General features: G+C 42.9%; 2 protein-coding genes across 4 annotated transcripts; one reads left to right on the top strand and one right to left on the bottom strand.

The window, feature by feature from the left end:
* Window positions 1-61: 61 nt before the first annotated feature.
* zgc:153372 (arsenite methyltransferase) lies at window positions 62-2,919 on the bottom strand. Of its 3 annotated transcripts, none has more exons than XM_042218125.1 (10): window positions 2,765-2,919; window positions 2,355-2,488; window positions 1,844-1,994; window positions 1,632-1,768; window positions 1,465-1,534; window positions 1,280-1,361; window positions 1,054-1,206; window positions 840-982; window positions 556-678; window positions 62-299 (listed from the first exon to the last, which is right to left on the bottom strand). In XM_042218125.1, the coding sequence occupies exons 1-10, from the start codon at window positions 2,798-2,800 to the stop codon at window positions 222-224; spliced, it is 1,107 nt and encodes a 368-aa protein (XP_042074059.1). In that variant the 5' UTR covers window positions 2,801-2,919; the 3' UTR covers window positions 62-221. The 3 variants fall into 3 exon arrangements, with proteins under 3 accessions (XP_042074059.1, XP_005915961.1, XP_014185914.1); XM_005915899.3 differs by having other exon boundaries at window positions 1,054-1,185; window positions 2,765-2,918; XM_014330428.2 differs by having other exon boundaries at window positions 1,054-1,185; window positions 2,355-2,894.
* Window positions 2,920-3,541: 622 nt separating this feature from the next.
* prpf8 (pre-mRNA processing factor 8) lies at window positions 3,542-19,329 on the top strand. The gene is made up of 43 exons (XM_005915902.3): window positions 3,542-3,754; window positions 4,444-4,597; window positions 4,714-4,882; window positions 4,993-5,157; window positions 5,256-5,474; window positions 5,570-5,782; window positions 5,965-6,090; window positions 6,251-6,356; window positions 6,624-6,814; window positions 6,977-7,096; window positions 7,215-7,404; window positions 7,533-7,652; window positions 7,896-8,030; window positions 8,140-8,269; window positions 8,385-8,581; window positions 8,842-9,048; window positions 9,386-9,549; window positions 9,677-9,803; window positions 10,127-10,319; window positions 10,461-10,648; window positions 10,754-10,992; window positions 11,080-11,226; window positions 11,363-11,573; window positions 11,690-11,806; window positions 11,923-12,170; window positions 12,271-12,450; window positions 12,535-12,670; window positions 12,964-13,133; window positions 13,320-13,449; window positions 13,571-13,717; window positions 13,816-13,976; window positions 14,102-14,293; window positions 14,417-14,654; window positions 14,811-14,939; window positions 15,085-15,198; window positions 15,313-15,486; window positions 15,610-15,803; window positions 15,939-16,178; window positions 17,184-17,325; window positions 17,420-17,560; window positions 17,656-17,795; window positions 18,081-18,283; window positions 18,722-19,329. Exons 2-43 carry the CDS (start codon window positions 4,453-4,455, stop codon window positions 18,874-18,876), a joined length of 7,053 nt encoding a protein of 2,350 aa, XP_005915964.1. The 5' UTR covers window positions 3,542-3,754; window positions 4,444-4,452; the 3' UTR covers window positions 18,877-19,329.
* The last annotated feature ends 62 nt before the right edge of the window (window positions 19,330-19,391 follow it).

Consider the following 19,391-nt stretch of genomic DNA (forward strand, 5'->3'; position numbering starts at 1 on the left):
AAAGAAGCTCAAACTCTGAGTTGATAGTGTTACAGAGAAACATACTTGTTTTCTACAAAAATACATTTTATGTCTAAATATGAAATATGGAGACACGTCACTGGCCACGATCTGTGAGATTATCTACAAGATTCCCCATTAGTTAGTAAAATTATGTCTTCATAAAGCCAAAATTCAAAAATAACATTTCTGTTAAGCCTTCAGATCAGTCACTTGCCTCTTCATTTGCTTGTTTTAGAGCACTGCTTCACGGAGGATCCCAGTTTGTCAGCCAGCAGAAATGGGTTGAGGTGGCAATACTGAGAAGATAAAACTATGTTAATATCATAACTTAAGCACGCTGAAGCGTTAACTCTTTCCCATATCAAAACACCAATTAACAACCTGTACCTTTAATAATCGTTCTGACATCTCAGTCAATATCACTAAAAACGTGATTTGACGACCGCTCAGCTCAGAAAAGAGCTTCAAGAGTTTTTCTTAGTTCGCTCTCAAGGGGTAAAAAGTTAAAATTTAAAAGCATTTTAGCCACAGTGAACTTGTGGTGTTGGATACCTCTGGCGTTGTCTCAGACTTGGACTCCTGTTTATCCAACATCTGGATTTTAAAGTCTGAGGAGAAACGGGAACTCTGGAGGACTGCTGCCATCTCTCCGTTTACCTGCACTGCTACGTCTTTCTGTGTAAGAGGAAAAGAGTTTAATTGGATATATATGTCTTTTTTCTGAAATTAAAAACCATAACACTTCCAGACTAATTATCACCTGTGTTTTTAGAATAAAAGCAGGTTAATAAATGTCTCTGCGTACATGCTGATAAGAGAAAGGGTGCCTTTTATACCTTGAAGCAGTGGGAGGAATCAAAGTCCAGCTGATCTGGGAATTCTGCCAACGTCCCTTTATAGGTCACAGTAGCGTTTGACATCGCTGGACTTCTGGGCAGCTTAAAGAGCCTGTAAGTGCCTGAAGCATAACTGATGTCGCCTACAAAATGAAGAGCTTGCTCAGTTGTGAAATCAGAGTGAATGCTGTCTGAAAATGTGCCTCTTTGTTACCTGCTTTTGCTTTGAGCTCACTGTTGTAGACCACAATGTGGCTCGCTGAGATGAGGTGTGGAGAGCTGAAACCCATGCTGTGGGCCAATGAGATTAGATCGGGCCAAAACAGAGAGCCGCCCATCCCCTCACCTAAGTCAGAGGAGACGGGGACTGAAGAGTTGTCGGTGACGGCAGAGATGGTTGGCTTTGAATTAACTGGATTTAGAAGTAGTGTTTGTTTTACCCCACAGGACTGCGTCTTGCTTCATGTGATCAGGGATGATCTTACTGGCAAACATATCACTGAAGTAAAGCTCACCTCCCTCCTGTATGAAATAAGTGAGTGCACCTTGTATTCCTATATTTCTTTGTGTGTGTGTGACAACATGTTAACATTTATTTGTGTTAATGATGATTCGTCAGGGTAACCTTCAAGACGTTGTAGGCTTGCTGCAGCACCGCTCTTTTATCAGCACATAGACAGATCACACAGTTGGATCTGAAGAGATTACAAAGAGGGGAAAAAACTTTAACAACCAAATTAAAGCTCCTTTTTTTCACCTGACACCCAACACAACTACATCATTTAAACCTACATCACTACATCCATGGAGTCACTCTGAATGCCAGCTTCGTTGAGGTTCTCCATGTAGCCCTGGACAAATGTGACGTTGGGCTCCTTATAGCCAAACTTATCTTGATGATACTGAACATACTGACGAGCTGCTGTGATCTAAAAGAACATGAATTAACTACATCAGGAAGGGGCAGACATCAAAGTGCCATCTGTGCAGAAACCTGTAATTACCAGCTCCTGTGTCATGTCGATCCCAGTCACGTGTCCATTCGGCCCAACCAGTTTACTAAAAGCATAGCAGTCTCTGCCGGAGCCACTGCCGAGATCCAGGACTCTGCAGCCCTCGAGCTTTGCTGGAAATGGAAGACCACAGCCGAAGAACCTGAAGAGAGCCAATAACACCAGTCATTACAGGAAAACCTGTTGTCTCTAATCAGGCAGTACAGAATGATCCCATAAGTGGGAATCTCAAAAATCTGATTGTCTGAGTCTATTCCATGTCAGCTGACCAAATGCTTCCAGCCTGAGCAAAAGTGAAAAGATCAGGATAAGTGGAAGAAAATCTATGGAAAGATGTGGTGTCTGGTAGTAAGATGTCTAAAGTTTGTGATTGTGATGGTGTTTGGCCTTGCTTTTCTTAAATGAAGTTTGGAAAAATTCATATTTGTGTTTTTTTCACTGCTGATATCTGGTAAGAATAAAAACACCTTTAATTGCTTATGATTCCAAAGCGAGATTTCACCTTTTGGTCACCTCAGGGTGAACCTCACTCAGAGCTTCGGTAACACTTCTGGGCGCTGGTCTGCAGGACGATCCGCAGGAGGCGGCACCTGTCTGCAGATCACCCGAGGACTCCAGCCGCTTGCCGTAGTATTTCTGCACAGCCACATTAACAGCTGTCCTCATGCACGTTTATTAAGACAACGTACAGCAAAGTGGACACCGCAAACCTTTCTTTTGCAGAATACATAAAATAACCTGAAAAGAAACGTATTAAAATCAAAAGAAATTCCACTGGTTATAAATTAATCACGCCCGAGCAACTATTCTGCAATGCTCGAATAACTGTGGACAAAATAAAAAAAAATGTCCATAAACTGTGAATGAACAGAAAGCTGAGCAGTGTCTGGGCGACACTCAGGACTAGAGTACCTTCACATTTTCCCGCACGTCCTCACTGGTCGCCATTTCTTCCGAGAAGCTGTCAAAATTACAAAAACTAAATTCAAATGGTGTAAAAATCAGTCAGTGTACTGGTGTGAAAGACGACAGTGGGGTCACGTCCGGCCGTTCTTCCGGTGTGGTCTTTTCACAATAAAGGCGTCATTGTTTATCTGTCGTGACCGGCTTTTTTTGGCGGGGGGTGGCGGCAAAGCAATTCACATTTGTCTTGATGCATTCGCAATCATCCAGGAAAGTAAATCTCCAAAAGTTGATTCTGTTCATCTGGACGTAGCGTTTTGTGGGAGAAACGTTTCGTCACTCATCCAAGTAACTTCTTCAGTCTCCAGACTGTCCTCGGGTGAGACTGAAGAAGTCACTTGGATGAGTGACGAAACGTTTCTCCCACAAAACGCTACGTCCAGTTTAACAGAATCAACTTTTGGAGATTTACATTTGTGTTTGTAGTCCCTAGAGAGGAGTACAAAGGACGGAAGAGAAATGACGAAAGAAATAAATGACTTCAGGTCAGAAATAAAACAAGAAGCAAATAACTGTAATGAAATATTTGGAATGTGATTAAATAATACAACAAATCAGCAAATCATGCTTTTGTTTAAGCAACAAACTTTACAGGATCGCACTCCAACACTGCAGGGGGCAGTAGTGCACCGGAAACGGGATCATACGGGTATTCGCAAAAAATTGCGCTTGTTTAACTTCTACGCATATTTACTGGCGTAAAGCAGATTCTTTACCGGGGTAGAGAAATATCGGACGTAACCGCCGTCTGTGAATACTACTGAAGCTCGTTCATCGTGTGTCCGCCGTCGTGCGTCTATGCAGTTTTGTGTTAGCGCACATCAACCCAACACTGAGGCGGAAAACACGGAGAATAAGAAAGAAATGTTGTACTAGCTGACTGTGTGCGGGTTAAGGCTTTATCCAACGATAAGAAACAGTGGGAGTGAAGTAAGCGAGGTACGTGTTGTTGAATGCATTCTGTTATTGCTTAATTTTACCTCTCACCCAATCGTTAGCCACCGTGCTAGCTTTAGCAGTTGGCTAAGTTGCCGCTTCCTCCACGCTTGGCCTAATTAATAACAGGTGCTGCGGCGTGAAGGACAATGTGTTACATGTAACATAATGTAGCCATTTATGAATGATATCCCGAGTTTACGCTGTTTCTGGACGAGCTAACAACAGTTAAACGCGGGCAAAGTTCGCCTTGCTGTTGCAGTTTTGTGCCATCCGGGAGGCCATGTTAGGCTAACCTAGCTAGCTCATCAACTGTGAGCACGAAGATGTTGAAGCTACACAGATGAGTTAATGTGAAATAAATGCATTTTCTACCGAATTAAGAAGCTAGTTTTTATTTTTGAAAGGCGTTTATGTCCAAGGCCATTCTATTTTCTAGACTTTGCAAGGTATTAAGCACACGCGTTCACTTTGTGGCTTCTGTTATTTAATCTGTGGGTTGCAGGAGCCAGACAAGGAATTCATGTGCCAGTGTAATATGTTTCTGATCAGTTTTTTGTTTCAGTTAAATTAAATGTAATTTGGGTTTTTTGACATGTAACGCCTCTCTCCTCAGGGTTTAGATTATATACAGTTATAATCAAAAACCTCACTTATTTTAATACCTTGGTTTTTGTCTTTGTTTTGGATAGTGAGGCACCATGGCAGCTGCCTTTCCTTACAGAGGGGTCCCTGCAGCGATGCCACCCGGTGTGCCACCAGGGGTACCAACTGCTGTGCCGCCTGGTGTGTCCCTTCCTGCACCTGTCCCAGACTACATGTCTGAGGAGAAATTACAAGAGAAGGGTATGTTGTTTGTATCCACTAAAGCGGGACTTCCATGTTTTGAGCTTTTAGCGAAGATGTTGTCACAAATGGACAAGATTAACTTTGCGATTATTAAATGTCTTTCAACTCTACAGCAAGAAAATGGCAGCAGTTACAGGCAAAGCGCTACTCAGAAAAGAGAAAGTTTGGCTTTGTGGATGCTCAGAAGGAAGATATGCCACCTGAACATGTCCGCAAGATCATCAGGGACCATGGAGACATGACCAATAGAAAGTTTCGCCATGACAAGAGGGTCTACCTTGGGTAAAGATGACTCCTTTATCCCTTTTTAAAAGTCTTAACAAAAGTCGGTGTTTTTTTTTACTTCTTGATAAAATCTTCATATGCTTGTTCTGTGTCTGTTTGTTGAACAGTGCCCTCAAGTACATGCCCCATGCAGTGCTGAAGCTGTTGGAAAACATGCCGATGCCTTGGGAACAGATTCGAGATGTGCCCGTGCTTTATCACATCACTGGAGCCATTTCATTTGTCAATGAAATCCCTTGGGTCATTGAGCCAGTCTACATTTCACAGTGGGGGTAAGGGAGAGTTTCTACTGCTGAAAACTTTCAAGCCAAATGTGATCATTTCCATTCAATAAAATGTAAATTTATCTCTTTCCCGATTTTAATCCCAGCACCATGTGGATCATGATGCGTCGTGAGAAAAGAGATCGTCGGCACTTCAAAAGAATGCGCTTTCCACCCTTTGATGATGAGGAGCCGCCACTGGACTACGCTGACAATATTCTTGATGTGGAACCCTTGGAGGCCATTCAGATGGAGCTTGATCCAGAGGAAGATGCTTCAGTTGTGGACTGGTTCTATGAACATCAGCCCCTCAAGGACACAGCCAAGTAAGCAGCCATGGCTCTCTTCACAGACAGGTTTACATATTCAACTGATATGTTGCTTAAAACATTAATTGATGATTTATCTTTGTCTTGCTCAGGTTTGTGAATGGGACCACCTATCGTCGTTGGCAGTTCACACTGCCCATGATGTCCACACTGTACCGTCTGGCCAATCAGCTTCTGACAGATCTGGTTGATAGAAACTACTTTTACCTCTTTGACCTGAAGGCTTTCTTCACGTCCAAGGCTTTAAACATGGCCATCCCTGGAGGACCAAAGTTTGAGCCGTTGGTCAGAGACATCAACCTCCAGTATGTTCTTTTGCCCTTTTATAAAATGAATATTCTAAAGACTTATTGTTATTAATGTTAATAAAGTGCAGAATTTAAATGTTTCTTGTAATTGTTTGATATTGCTGTTTGATTCCAAACATAATGTGAAAATAGAAGCTGGCGTTTTTGTGTCCTAACTGGTTCCTCTGTATCCTCTGTAGGGATGAAGACTGGAACGAGTTCAACGACATCAACAAAATCATCATCCGACAGCCCATCAGGACAGAGTACAAAATCGCCTTCCCCTACCTGTACAACAATTTGCCCCACCACGTCCACCTCACCTGGTAAGAACTGCTGTTTACTTGAAATACCGGCTGACTGAAAAATCCTTTTTCATTCAAGACAGAAGAGACATTCATCGCTTATAAACGTCATAGATTTGTTTTATTTTTCATAATGGCTATATAAAAGCAACACTTGTGACGTTTTTGTTTTTTTTCCTAGGTACCACACACCAAATGTGGTTTTTATCAAAACAGAAGACCCCGATCTTCCTGCATTTTACTTTGACCCACTGATCAACCCCATTTCACACAGACATTCTGTTAAGGTAAGTGTTGCACATTATCTACTTGTCTCCCTTTGGTGAATAACACCCCGCATCAAAGTCCTCTTACAAAGGCGCACTTGCATTGGACTGCTTGCCTGTGCGTAAGAACTGGAGGAATAGTAAAATGAATGGTGACTTGTTATTATTGGCTGCAGCTGCAGATCACCTTTCACCATTCAGATAACTCTTCTAGTTATTTTATAGTCTGTTGAATTCCAGCCCTTCTGCCCTTAAAAGTGATTCATTGTTTTTCCTGTGACCTCTCAGAGTCAGGAGCCTCTGCCAGATGATGATGAGGAGTTTGAGCTTGCTGAGTTTGTGGAACCCTTCCTCAAAGAAACCCCACTCTACACAGACAACACAGCCAATGGCATTGCTCTCCTGTGGGCGCCGAGACCCTTCAACCTCAGATCTGGCCGAACAAGACGTGCCATCGATATCCCCCTGATCAAGAACTGGTGAGCAAACTGTGAAGCTGTTAGGACAGGAGTAAATCTGAAGTACTTTACTGTTTGAAGAGATGCTGGCTGTGTGGAAGATTTTGTTTTGTATTAGGGTTAAAAAAAAAAAAAAAAGAAGTCTGATAAGCATTAAACATATGTTGCTAAAATATTTTATAGGTACCGCGAGCATTGCCCTGCTGGACAGCCAGTGAAAGTACGTGTGTCATACCAGAAACTGCTGAAGTACTACGTGCTCAATGCTCTCAAACACAGACCACCCAAGGCCCAGAAGAAGAGGTGTGCATCCTTGGATTTATTTTGATATCCTGCTTTCACACATTTTTAATTAAACCTTTATTTATTTTGCTCATTATCCAAGTTCATCTGTAAAAGTTATCCCTCTGTTGTCTTGTAGATACCTATTCCGCTCCTTTAAGGCCACAAAGTTCTTCCAGTCCACAAAGCTGGATTGGGTGGAGGTTGGCCTGCAGGTTTGCAGACAGGGCTACAACATGCTCAATCTGCTCATCCATCGTAAGAACCTCAACTACCTGCATCTGGACTACAACTTCAACCTGAAGCCTGTCAAGACACTGACCACAAAGGTACAATCTGCAGAGCAGGATCTAACTCCACATTTTGTTTTTGTTAAGTGTCTGACTGTATTCTAGTATGAAGTGCACTTCGTTTGACCATTGCTGACCTATGACTGTTTTTTTTTTCCCTCCTTCAGGAGAGAAAGAAGTCGCGATTCGGCAATGCCTTTCATCTGTGCAGAGAGGTTCTCCGTCTAAGCAAGCTGGTGGTTGACAGCCACGTGCAGTACAGACTGGGAAATGTTGATGCCTTCCAGGTTAGTTGTGAAGTGGAAATTGGCCAGGCGTTGCTTTCATAGGGTAGCGGTAAAAGCGCTCTTTAATGAAAAGCAGTATAAAATGCAAGGATGTATCTTTTGTATTGATAAAGGATTTTGGGAAATCTTTTTCATGTTCATAAGATTAAAACATGATTTTATTTGAATTTCCTTTTCAGTAGTTATTTTTATGTATTGATTTGCACACGTGACCAACCTCAAAGGTGTGTTTCTGTGTTGCAGTTGGCTGACGGACTGCAGTACATCTTCGCTCATGTGGGTCAGCTCACAGGCATGTACCGGTACAAGTACAAGCTGATGAGACAAATCCGGATGTGCAAAGACCTGAAGCATCTCATCTACTACCGTTTCAATACCGTGAGTAATTGCCCAATGTTAACAATTTGCACACTTACGGTGAAGCTGTTTTCTGTATAAATATTTTTCCACAATCACATTCAAGTTTTAATCTTGTCTGTGTTTTCAGGGTCCTGTGGGCAAGGGTCCAGGTTGCGGCTTCTGGGCCCCTGGTTGGAGGGTGTGGCTGTTCTTCATGAGGGGCATCACCCCCCTGTTGGAGCGGTGGCTCGGAAATCTGCTGGCCAGACAGTTTGAAGGTCTGAACATACATATTTTACTTGTGTGATTCTCTGACACAATCAGAGTTATTCTCTGAGGGAAACCGTAGCAGTTTCAGCAGCAGCGGCGATTTTGCTTTGATTTCCTCTGCAGGACGTCACTCGAAGGGTGTTGCAAAGACTGTGACCAAACAGCGTGTGGAGTCTCACTTTGACCTGGAGTTGCGTGCGGCTGTGATGCATGACATCTTGGACATGATGCCTGAGGGGATCAAACAGAACAAGGCCAGAACCATCCTGCAGCACCTCAGCGAGTCCTGGAGGTGCTGGAAAGCAAACATCCCATGGAAGGTCAGGTCTCCTCAGGAATCTTTTTTGACATTTGAGTGTCTTGTTACGTTTGAATGGATGGCCTGTGGTTTGAAAAACAAGGATTTGTGAAATTCTTGGTAACATGAATAAAATATCAGGTAATTGGATAATAAAGGGAACAGTATTGAAAGCACTGATTAGATATTGGAACAACTTCACAAAGATACTACAAACATCGTTAAAAATTAGAATTTAAGTGAGAAGAAAATATCTAATGTTATCTTTTTCTTTCACTTTAGGTACCTGGATTGCCTACTCCTATTGAGAACATGATTCTGCGATACGTGAAGGCCAAAGCTGACTGGTGGACCAACACAGCCCACTACAACCGTGAGCGAATCCGTCGCGGAGCCACTGTGGATAAGACGGTGTGCAAGAAAAACCTGGGCAGACTGACCCGTCTGTACCTGAAAGCTGAACAGGAGAGACAGCACAACTACCTGAAGGTAATACTCTAAGAAGAAATCTTAAAAAAAGAACTCTAGTAAAGTCCCTGCATTGTCAACGCATTTAATGATGATTGTTGTCCTCCTACAAAGGCGCACTTGCATTGGACTGCCTGCCTGTGCGTAAGAACTGGAGGAATATTAAAGTGAATAGTGGTTCTTTGATTGCTGGTTGCGTTTGCCACTGGCCCTTTGCTATTCAGACACTTTTCTGATTATTACATGATGTTATAATATATGAAAACAGGTCTCATTGTATCTCTGTATCAAAGGTAAAAATGGCTGCATCCTTTAGTTTTTTGCCATATAATTGAAAGTGTGTGTATTCTGTTTACAGGATGGTCCCTACATCACTGCAGAAGAGGCCGTGGCCATTTACACCACCACTGTGCACTGGCTGGAGAGTCGGCGCTTCTCACCAATCCCGTTCCCCCCACTGTCTTACAAACATGACACCAAGCTGCTCATCCTGGCGCTGGAGAGGCTCAAAGAAGCATACAGGTAAGCAAGCTGAGAACATTGCCTTTAACTTTAGCGATGCATATTTTCTCACATCAGGCAGCAGAATTGCCAGAGTATGTTTTGTTTATTATTAATTTGTTTCCATGTCCACTCTAAATCCTTCCAGCGTGAAGTCTCGTCTGAACCAGAGTCAGAGGGAGGAGCTCGGGCTCATAGAGCAGGCCTACGACAACCCTCACGAGGCTCTTTCCAGGATCAAGCGTCACCTGCTAACACAGAGAGCCTTCAAAGAGGTCAGGGAGAAGATGTGTGGATACTTTCTAAGAGTTTCATTTAGTTAGCAGGGATGTTTCTGGCTTTAAACAGTAGACAAGAACACTAGAAGAAAATGTATTGCTCCAATTTATTTTTTGTTTCACTGGTCAGTTTACAAACATAAGTAACATAAATGTGAGGCAGTATTTCCTAGCTTCTGTGTAGATGCATAGTTACTGGGATATCGTTTTGGGAAACCACCAGAAGAATTGATTTCTGTTACAGCCTTGAGTTTCTCTGTAAAAGTCTTTCTTCTCATCACATCCGTTTGTTAGTTTCTAAGTGACTACTTCTTTTGCAGGTGGGTATCGAGTTCATGGACTTGTACAGCCACCTGGTGCCAGTGTATGATGTGGAGCCCCTGGAGAAGATAACTGATGCCTACCTGGACCAGTACCTGTGGTATGAAGCAGACAAGAGACGCCTGTTCCCACCCTGGATCAAACCTGCTGATACAGAACCACCACCGCTGCTGGTCTACAAGTGGTGCCAAGGTAAGGCTCGAATATAGCTGATTGTGTTGTGTAGTATCTCAAAAAGGATCCAGAATATAATATAATCTCAGTTTGAATAACATTGTGGGCAAATGTGATGACATTTTCAGCTTTATTTAAATGCTCCTTTATTCTATTCAGGCATCAACAACTTGCAGGACGTGTGGGAGACTGGAGAAGGAGAGTGCAACGTGATGCTCGAGTCCCGCTATGAGAAGATGTACGAGAAGATTGATCTGACATTGCTCAACAGGCTGCTGCGTCTTATCGTTGACCACAACATTGCTGATTACATGACAGCCAAGAACAACGTGGTCATCAACTACAAGGTAAGGGTGCTTATTTCTTTTCATATAGGAGTTTTAAAGATAACTGATTAGATTTATTTATTTATTTTTTGAGTGTTTCTCTTCATCTTTATTCCTCTCACATAGGACATGAACCACACCAACTCTTACGGCATCATCAGGGGTCTCCAGTTTGCCTCGTTCATCGTGCAGTACTACGGTCTGGTGATGGACCTCCTGGTTCTCGGCCTGCACCGTGCCAGTGAGATGGCTGGTCCCCCTCAGATGCCCAACGACTTCCTCAGTTTTCAAGACACTGCCACGGAGAGCGCTCACCCAATCCGACTGTACTGCCGCTACATCGACCGCATCCACATCTTCTTCAGGTAGGATTGCACTAAGTGATAAGATGACATTTTCTCACTTGTTTGTTTTTACACATTTAAGTGATGTCACTGTTTTTGTGGCTCTAGATTCTCTGCTGATGAGGCCAGGGACCTGATTCAGAGGTATCTGACAGAGCACCCGGACCCCAACAACGAGAACATTGTGGGTTACAACAATAAGAAGTGCTGGCCTCGTGATGCCCGGATGAGGCTGATGAAGCATGATGTGAATCTGTGAGTTTTTCTTTCAACCTTTCACTCTTAAGCTTGTAGATTATTGTTATGTAGATCTAATCTTTGTTGAATATTGCACATAACGAAAATTAGACTTTATAAAAAATGGCTTGAACTTGCCAAATAATCTTCCCAGTGGGCGTGCAGTGTTCTGGGACATCAAGAATCGCCTGCCCAGGTCTGTGACCACAGTCCAGTGGGAGAACAGCTTTGTGTCCGTGTACAGCAAAGACAACCCCAACCTGCTCTTCAACATGTGTGGGTTTGAGTGCCGCATCCTTCCCAAGTGTCGCACCAGCTATGAGGAGTTCACTCACAAGGATGGTGTCTGGAACCTGCAGAATGAGGTGAAATTTATAATGCTAACAAACCTGCTGCTAGAGTGTCTGGAAAACAAATTAAAGAGACTTTCCCTTTTTTGATTAAATGGGCTTGAAGTTCACATTTGTATTTATTTGTTCAGGTGACCAAAGAGAGGACAGCACAGTGTTTCCTGCGGGTGGATGATGAGTCAATGCAGCGTTTTCACAACAGAGTGCGTCAGATCCTGATGGCCTCTGGATCCACCACATTCACCAAGGTTAACAGAGATCTTGCTTTTTATAAACTAGAGTATTATTGTTACATTCATTGATCCTTTTATAGCTGCATTTAGATCAAGGAAAACTTACTACTTTCTCTATTTTTAATCTTCAGATTGTGAATAAGTGGAACACAGCTCTGATTGGTCTGATGACCTACTTCCGTGAGGCTGTGGTAAATACACAGGAGCTACTGGACCTGCTGGTGAAGTGTGAGAACAAGATTCAGACACGTATTAAGATCGGTCTGAACTCCAAAATGCCTAGCCGCTTCCCTCCCGTGGTCTTCTACACTCCCAAAGAGTTGGGCGGTCTCGGCATGTTGTCCATGGGCCACGTGCTTATCCCGCAGTCAGACCTGAGGTAGGTCTCCTTGCAGATCTGTGTGAACTTCTAGTCTGTAAATTCATTCAGCTGTGGTGTCTTGACCAATCACACACTCATTTGTCTCACTCTTTAACAGGTGGTCCAAGCAGACGGATGTGGGCATCACCCACTTCAGGTCTGGAATGAGCCACGAAGAAGACCAGCTGATCCCTAACTTGTATCGTTACATTCAGCCGTGGGAGAGCGAGTTTATTGACTCTCAGAGGGTCTGGGCTGAGTATGCGCTCAAGAGACAGGAGGCCATTGCCCAGAACAGGTAGAGCAGATTACTCTTATCTGATTTGGACTCACTGCAGCTAGTTTAGACACCATAATAACCAGTGTTTCATCTTTATTCCAGGCGTCTAACTCTGGAGGATTTGGAGGACTCCTGGGACAGAGGAATCCCCAGGATCAACACTCTTTTCCAGAAGGACAGACACACACTGGCCTATGACAAAGGCTGGAGAGTCAGAACTGACTTTAAACAGTACCAGGTATGATGGAGACAGCGATGTGCGAAGAGCAGAAGTGTTAAGATTCTACATAAAAACATGAAGTGCCTTTTAATAATTCAGGCATTCTAAGTAAACTCAAGCAGATTAAAAATAGTTGGGACTCTTGGTCTCAGTTGCACTCTGCAGCAGTTGTGTTGACTTTAATGGTTTACCGATCAACAAGACTGTTTACAGTTTTATTTGTAATGCACGTGTCTGTATGCTATTACATGATGTTTATCATTTAGCTATTTCCAGCTATTAATTGTATTTTCTTCCTTGGTTGGTTGCAGGTGCTGAAGCAGAATCCGTTCTGGTGGACACACCAGAGACACGATGGCAAACTGTGGAACCTGAACAACTACCGCACAGACATGATCCAGGCGCTCGGTGGCGTGGAGGGCATTCTGGAGCACACACTCTTTAAAGGCACTTATTTCCCCACCTGGGAGGGTCTCTTCTGGTGAGAGCACTTTAAATGTTTACAGGAATTAATTATATTGCAAGCATCACACAATAGACTTTACACTTGGATCACTTTGTGTGCTTTTCTCGATACACTTGGGGAGTGTATAACTGCCAGGAAACTAATTTGTCATAAATTTAATTAATTGCCTTTAAAAACAGATACTCTCTCTGTGCGTTTTAGGGAAAAGGCCAGTGGCTTTGAGGAGTCCATGAAATGGAAGAAGCTGACTAATGCCCAGAGATCTGGTCTCAACCAAATCCCCAACCGTCGTTTCACTCTTTGGTGGTCACCCACCATCAACAGAGCCAACGTAAGTACAACCAGGAACCAGAGAGGAAAAGAAACATCTTACAGAACATATGAGTCTTTGTTGTGTTGGAAAACTAAAGAATGTCTGTAGTGGCTTAAAGTTTGTATGTTTTTGTTTCTAGGTGTATGTGGGTTTCCAAGTGCAGCTTGACCTGACAGGAATCTTCATGCACGGCAAGATCCCAACGCTGAAGATCTCCCTCATTCAGATCTTCAGGGCTCACTTGTGGCAGAAGATCCATGAGAGCATTGTCATGGATCTCTGTCAGGTAGGTTCTGTTCATTTACCAAACTTTTTCCTCAGCACAGGAATTACTGTGCAAGTCAGAACGTAAATTTGTATGATTTTTCTGATTCTGGTTTTCAGGTGTTTGACCAGGAGTTGGATGCTCTGGAAATTGAGACTGTGCAGAAGGAGACCATCCACCCCAGGAAGTCCTACAAGATGAACTCATCTTGTGCTGACATACTTCTCTTTGCATCATACAAGTGGAACGTCTCCCGGCCTTCTCTGCTTGCTGACTCAAAGTATGACTTTTAGTATGATATTAAGTTTTTTAGGGGATGAAACATTAGTTTATAATAGAATAATGAGGTCCAAAACAGAAAAGTGAAAATCTTGTTTAAATTGAAATGTTCACTTCCTCCTGCAGGGACGTGATGGACAGCACCACCACACAGAAGTACTGGATTGACATTCAGCTCCGATGGGGTGACTATGACTCCCATGACATCGAGCGCTATGCCAGGGCCAAGTTTCTCGACTACACCACAGACAACATGAGTATCTACCCCTCTCCCACTGGGGTGCTCATTGCTATTGATCTGGCCTACAACCTCCACAGGTTAGGATTGTCTAAGGGCCAGGTTTTGCGCACTGTCTTGTTTGAAGATAGGAAACAAGATTCTTATCTTCAATCTTTAAGCATCTACTTAAACCCAGCATTTTATGTGTTCTTGTTTTGTAGTGCGTATGGTAACTGGTTCCCTGGAGGCAAGCCTTTGATCCAGCAGGCCATGGCTAAGATCATGAAGGCCAACCCTGCCCTGTATGTGCTCAGGGAACGCATCCGCAAAGGTCTGCAGCTGTACTCCTCTGAGCCCACTGAGCCGTACCTGTCCTCACAGAACTACGGTGAACTGTTCTCCAACCAGATCATCTGGTTTGTGGATGACACGAATGTCTACAGAGTCACTATCCACAAGGTAAAAGGGTGTTTTTGTAATTCTAGGAAAGTAAAGTGTATTTTGCTTTTGCATAATAATAATAATAATAATAATAATAATAATAATAATAATAATAATAATATTAAAAAAAATGCAAAAAATTTAGTTACATGTATTCTCCACCTATTTCAACAGACCTTTGAGGGTAACTTGACCACGAAGCCCATCAATGGAGCCATTTTCATCTTCAACCCGAGGACCGGTCAGCTCTTCCTCAAAATCATTCACACCTCTGTGTGGGCTGGGCAGAAACGTCTGGGACAGGTACATCCCTTACTCTCAGAAACACAGCATAGCTTGTGGCAGAGATATGAAATATAAGGCTTTAGTTAGTAAGTTAATTATTTTTATTTTTATTTTTATCAAAGGTGTTTAACTTGATTTTTAATTTTTTTTTTTATCTCTGTAGCTGGCCAAGTGGAAAACAGCTGAGGAAGTGGCTGCTCTGATTCGTTCCCTCCCAGTGGAGGAGCAGCCAAAACAGATCATTGTGACCAGGAAGGGCATGCTCGACCCTCTGGAGGTGAGACTCTTTATGCTAATAAAACTTTAGAAGATTAGCTCAGTGTAATATTTCAAAGGTGAAACCAGACTGCAGCACTTTTCCAGTTTGTGATGCATTGTTCTCCCTGTGCAGGTCCACTTGCTCGACTTCCCCAACATTGTGATCAAAGGCTCGGAGTTGCAGCTGCCCTTCCAGGCCTGTCTGAAAGTGGAGAAGTTTGGAGACCTGATCCTGAAGGCTACAGAACCACAGATGGTGCTGTTCAACCTTTATGATGACTGGCTGAAGACCATCTCGTCCTACACAGTGAGTTTCACACCAGGGTTGTAATTGTTTTACAATGATGGTGGTTTTTTGTTAATTTTTTATTAAAGCCCCCTTACTCCCTTCCCTGTGTAAGTAGTTTGTGTTTGGTTGTCTGCTCCGTAGGCCTTCTCTCGACTTATCCTGATCCTCAGAGCGCTCCACGTCAACAATGACCGTGCCAAGGTGATCCTTAAACCTGACAAAACAACTATCACCGAGCCCCATCACATTTGGCCCACGCTCACTGATGAGGAGTGGATCAAGGTGGAAGTGCAACTCAAAGATCTAATTTTGGCTGATTATGGCAAAAAGAACAAGTAAGTCTTCAGTTTGAGTTCCCAAGTTTTGCACAAACTAATTGCTGTATGTACCTCAAATAGCTGCTTGTTTTCTGTAACTTGGAGCTAAATATAACCAGTTTTGTGGTCAATACTTCCTGTGTCTCCTTTCAGTGTGAACGTAGCTTCACTGACCCAGTCTGAGATCCGTGACATCATCCTGGGAATGGAGATCTCAGCTCCGTCTCAACAGCGCCAGCAAATTGCTGAGATCGAGAAACAGACCAAAGAACAGTCGCAGCTTACCGCCACACAGACCCGCACGGTCAACAAGCATGGAGACGAGATCATCACCTCCACCACCTCCAACTACGAGACCCAGACGTTCTCATCCAAGACTGAATGGAGAGTCAGGTATGAATGCAGCTTCTGTGGGGTTCAGACTTTGTTTTAAGAGCTCACTCGTGATTGAGTAAAATATGAAGTAGGGCTGCACGATTAATCGCTACAAAATCGCGATCGCGATTCATACTTATGTGCGATCTCATTTCCAAATGACGATTTAAAAAAAAAAAAAAAAGACAACGACTGTACCGCATTTTGATCCGGGACGTACTCTGCATGAAAACAAGCGCTCACTCTTCCTGCTCAACAAATGACAAGGGCGGAGCCTTATACCACGTGATACAGAAGCTGTGCCGTGTGACGTTAAAATTAGCAGGGAAAAAACAACGGAGAGCACGTCAGGGATGACGAGAAAGTGACAGGAGAAAATCCGTCCCTGTCAACCACCCAAACATCAATAACGGGAACCTTATACAGCGCTTCCCTATAGACGTTGAACTCCCGCAGGCACAAAGAAATTACGGAGGCTATTACTTATCACCTGACCAAAGATATGGCTCCCATCAACACTGTGCAAAACGAGGGATTTAGGAAAATGATCAACACCCTAGACAAACACTACACAGTGCCGTCCCGCAACTATTTTTCTATTGTTGCACTACCTGCTCTATACACGCAGCGTCCAGCAACGGTGGAGACGGAATTTCAAGCAGTACAACATTTTGCGGCAACAACAAAACGTGAGACATTTGTTGTTTTTATGTTTATTTATTGTTTTTATGTTCAGTCTCAACTGTTACGGAGTTGATGTGCAGTTAATAAGTGCAATAAATATTTATACTGGAAAAGAAAATCGTGAGGGAATCGTGATCTCAATTCTAAGCCAAAAAATCGTGATTCTCATTTTATGCAAAATCGTGCAGCCCTAATAGGAAGACCAGTGTGTGAATGTGAGAGTGAATGAATGGTGGTATTGTAAAGCGCTTTGGGTGCCTTGAAAAGCGCTGTATAAATCCAATCCATTATTATTATAAATCATGTTTGTTTGTTGTTGTTTTTTTTCCCCCATGTCAGGGCCATATCTGCTGCGAACCTCCATCTCCGAACCAACCACATCTATGTCTCATCTGATGACATCAAGGAGACAGGTTACACCTACATCCTGCCCAAAAATGTCCTCAAGAAATTCATCTGCATCTCAGATCTGCGAGCACAGGTATGGATTCATCATATTACACATCACTTCATCAACTGAGCCCATTGTAACAACATGCTCAGGTATATATGCTGACCATATTATTTTGTTCCAGATTGCAGGCTACCTGTATGGCACCAGCCCACCTGACAACCCCCAGGTGAAGGAGATCCGTTGTATTGTCATGGTGCCCCAGTGGGGGACTCACCAGACTGTCCACCTGCCCAACCAGCTGCCTGGTCATGAATACTTGAAAGTAAGTTCCGGTTTATTCTTAGCAATTGATACATGATAGCGTTGCTGGCTGCTTTGTTCCAGCTTTAAAGCTTTATTTTTATTTTCCCTAAACAGGAAATGGAACCCCTTGGCTGGATTCACACGCAGCCCAATGAATCGCCGCAGCTGTCCCCACAGGATGTCACTACCCACGCCAAGATCATGGCTGATAACCCTTCATGGGATGGAGAAAAGACCATCATCATTACTTGCAGGTAGGCTTTATTACTTTGCTATGAAAAGAGTGTAGGAAGGTAAAATCTGTAGCAGTTTAAAAAAAACTAACTTGAATGGAGTTTAAAGTATTGCAAGTTCAATACGCAGTATAGTGATTCTATTGGAAATCCATTTATTTATATTATAATTTTATTAAAAAACTCTTTAATTACTAAAATAAATTTAAAAAAATGCACCAGACTCTTTAAAAGAAATTGTAGTTATAACTGTATTTTCAGACATAGTTGACTTGTACTTAAGAGTGTCTTGTCTGTGCTTTTCAGCTTCACCCCAGGTTCATGCACGCTCACAGCCTACAAGCTGACACCCAGCGGGTATGAATGGGGTCGCCAGAACACGGACAAGGGCAACAACCCCAAAGGTTACCTACCGTCTCACTATGAAAGAGTGCAGATGCTGCTGTCTGATCGTTTCCTGGGCTTCTTCATGGTACCTGGCCAGTGCTCCTGGAACTACAACTTCATGGGTCAGTATTCAAAGCTCTTGTATTTATATTAGTATTGCTTGCTATATATCTGTTGCCAAATCTGCCCTGAGTGCAACGTTTTGTTTTCTTGTTTTTTGAATGATCAGTAGGATACATTGATGTTTCCACTGCCCCAGTGTCTGTTTCATTGATTTTAGTGTGCAGATTTGCTTCACAATTATTTAGATTCAGGGATGTGAAACTCATTTTGCACTTTACCCTTAAATTGGCCGGACATTTAGGCAAAATGTGAAGACATTTAGCTAAACATTTAATCCCTGACATATTCTAATGTAAGATATACAACAGTATGCCTTCTTTTTCTACATGATAAATGTGTAAAATAACAAAATTAGTTCTGGTCGCTCGCCTTATGGCACCCCTGCTCTAGTTATTTATATATGCTAATAATAAACCTGTCAATTCCCTTTACCACAGGCGTGCGCCACGATCCAAACATGAAGTACGACCTCCAGCTGGCCAACCCGAAGGAGTTCTACCACGAAGTCCACCGGCCCTCGCACTTCTTAAACTTTGCCTCTCTGCAGGAGGGCGAGATCTACAATGCCGACCGCGAGGACATGTACGCCTGAGGGCAGACGTGCTGCACTTGACCTGTTTCGTTGAAAGCTCTGCCAGAATTATGTGGCGCTCAGATTTCAGAACCTGTAATATTGCTATTGAAAAAGATGTAACTGTGATGATGGAATTCTTGTTTTGTTTTTTAATGTAAAGGCTTTAGGATCCTTTTTGATATTTGACATTACTCTACCCTCCCCTCTATTACAGTAAGGCTACTTCAGTCTTTGTGGCATCTCACATGTGCATTTGTGTAGTTTTCAGTACACAGTAATTTGGTATAATATTTGATCAGACCTCTGTTTAGGAAGGGGAAATGACATGCTTACTGTTCACTCTTTTGAGAATTGAAACTGAAAGTTGTTCTTTCATGCCAGTAACGCCCCATTATTACTGTGTTGTATGTCGTACTGTACATCCTGTCACACCATAGCTTGAGTTTAAATAAAGATCTCAATTTTTATGAACAGTGTGTCAGGTTTGGGTTTTTTTGGCCCCCAGAGGGGAAGTAAGGCTGGACAGGGACTTT

Source organism: Haplochromis burtoni, unplaced genomic scaffold (genome assembly GCF_018398535.1).
Source record: "Haplochromis burtoni strain Fernald_Lab_line unplaced genomic scaffold, NCSU_Asbu1 Contig_15, whole genome shotgun sequence".
NCBI classification, from domain to species: Eukaryota; Metazoa; Chordata; class Actinopteri; order Cichliformes; family Cichlidae; genus Haplochromis; species Haplochromis burtoni.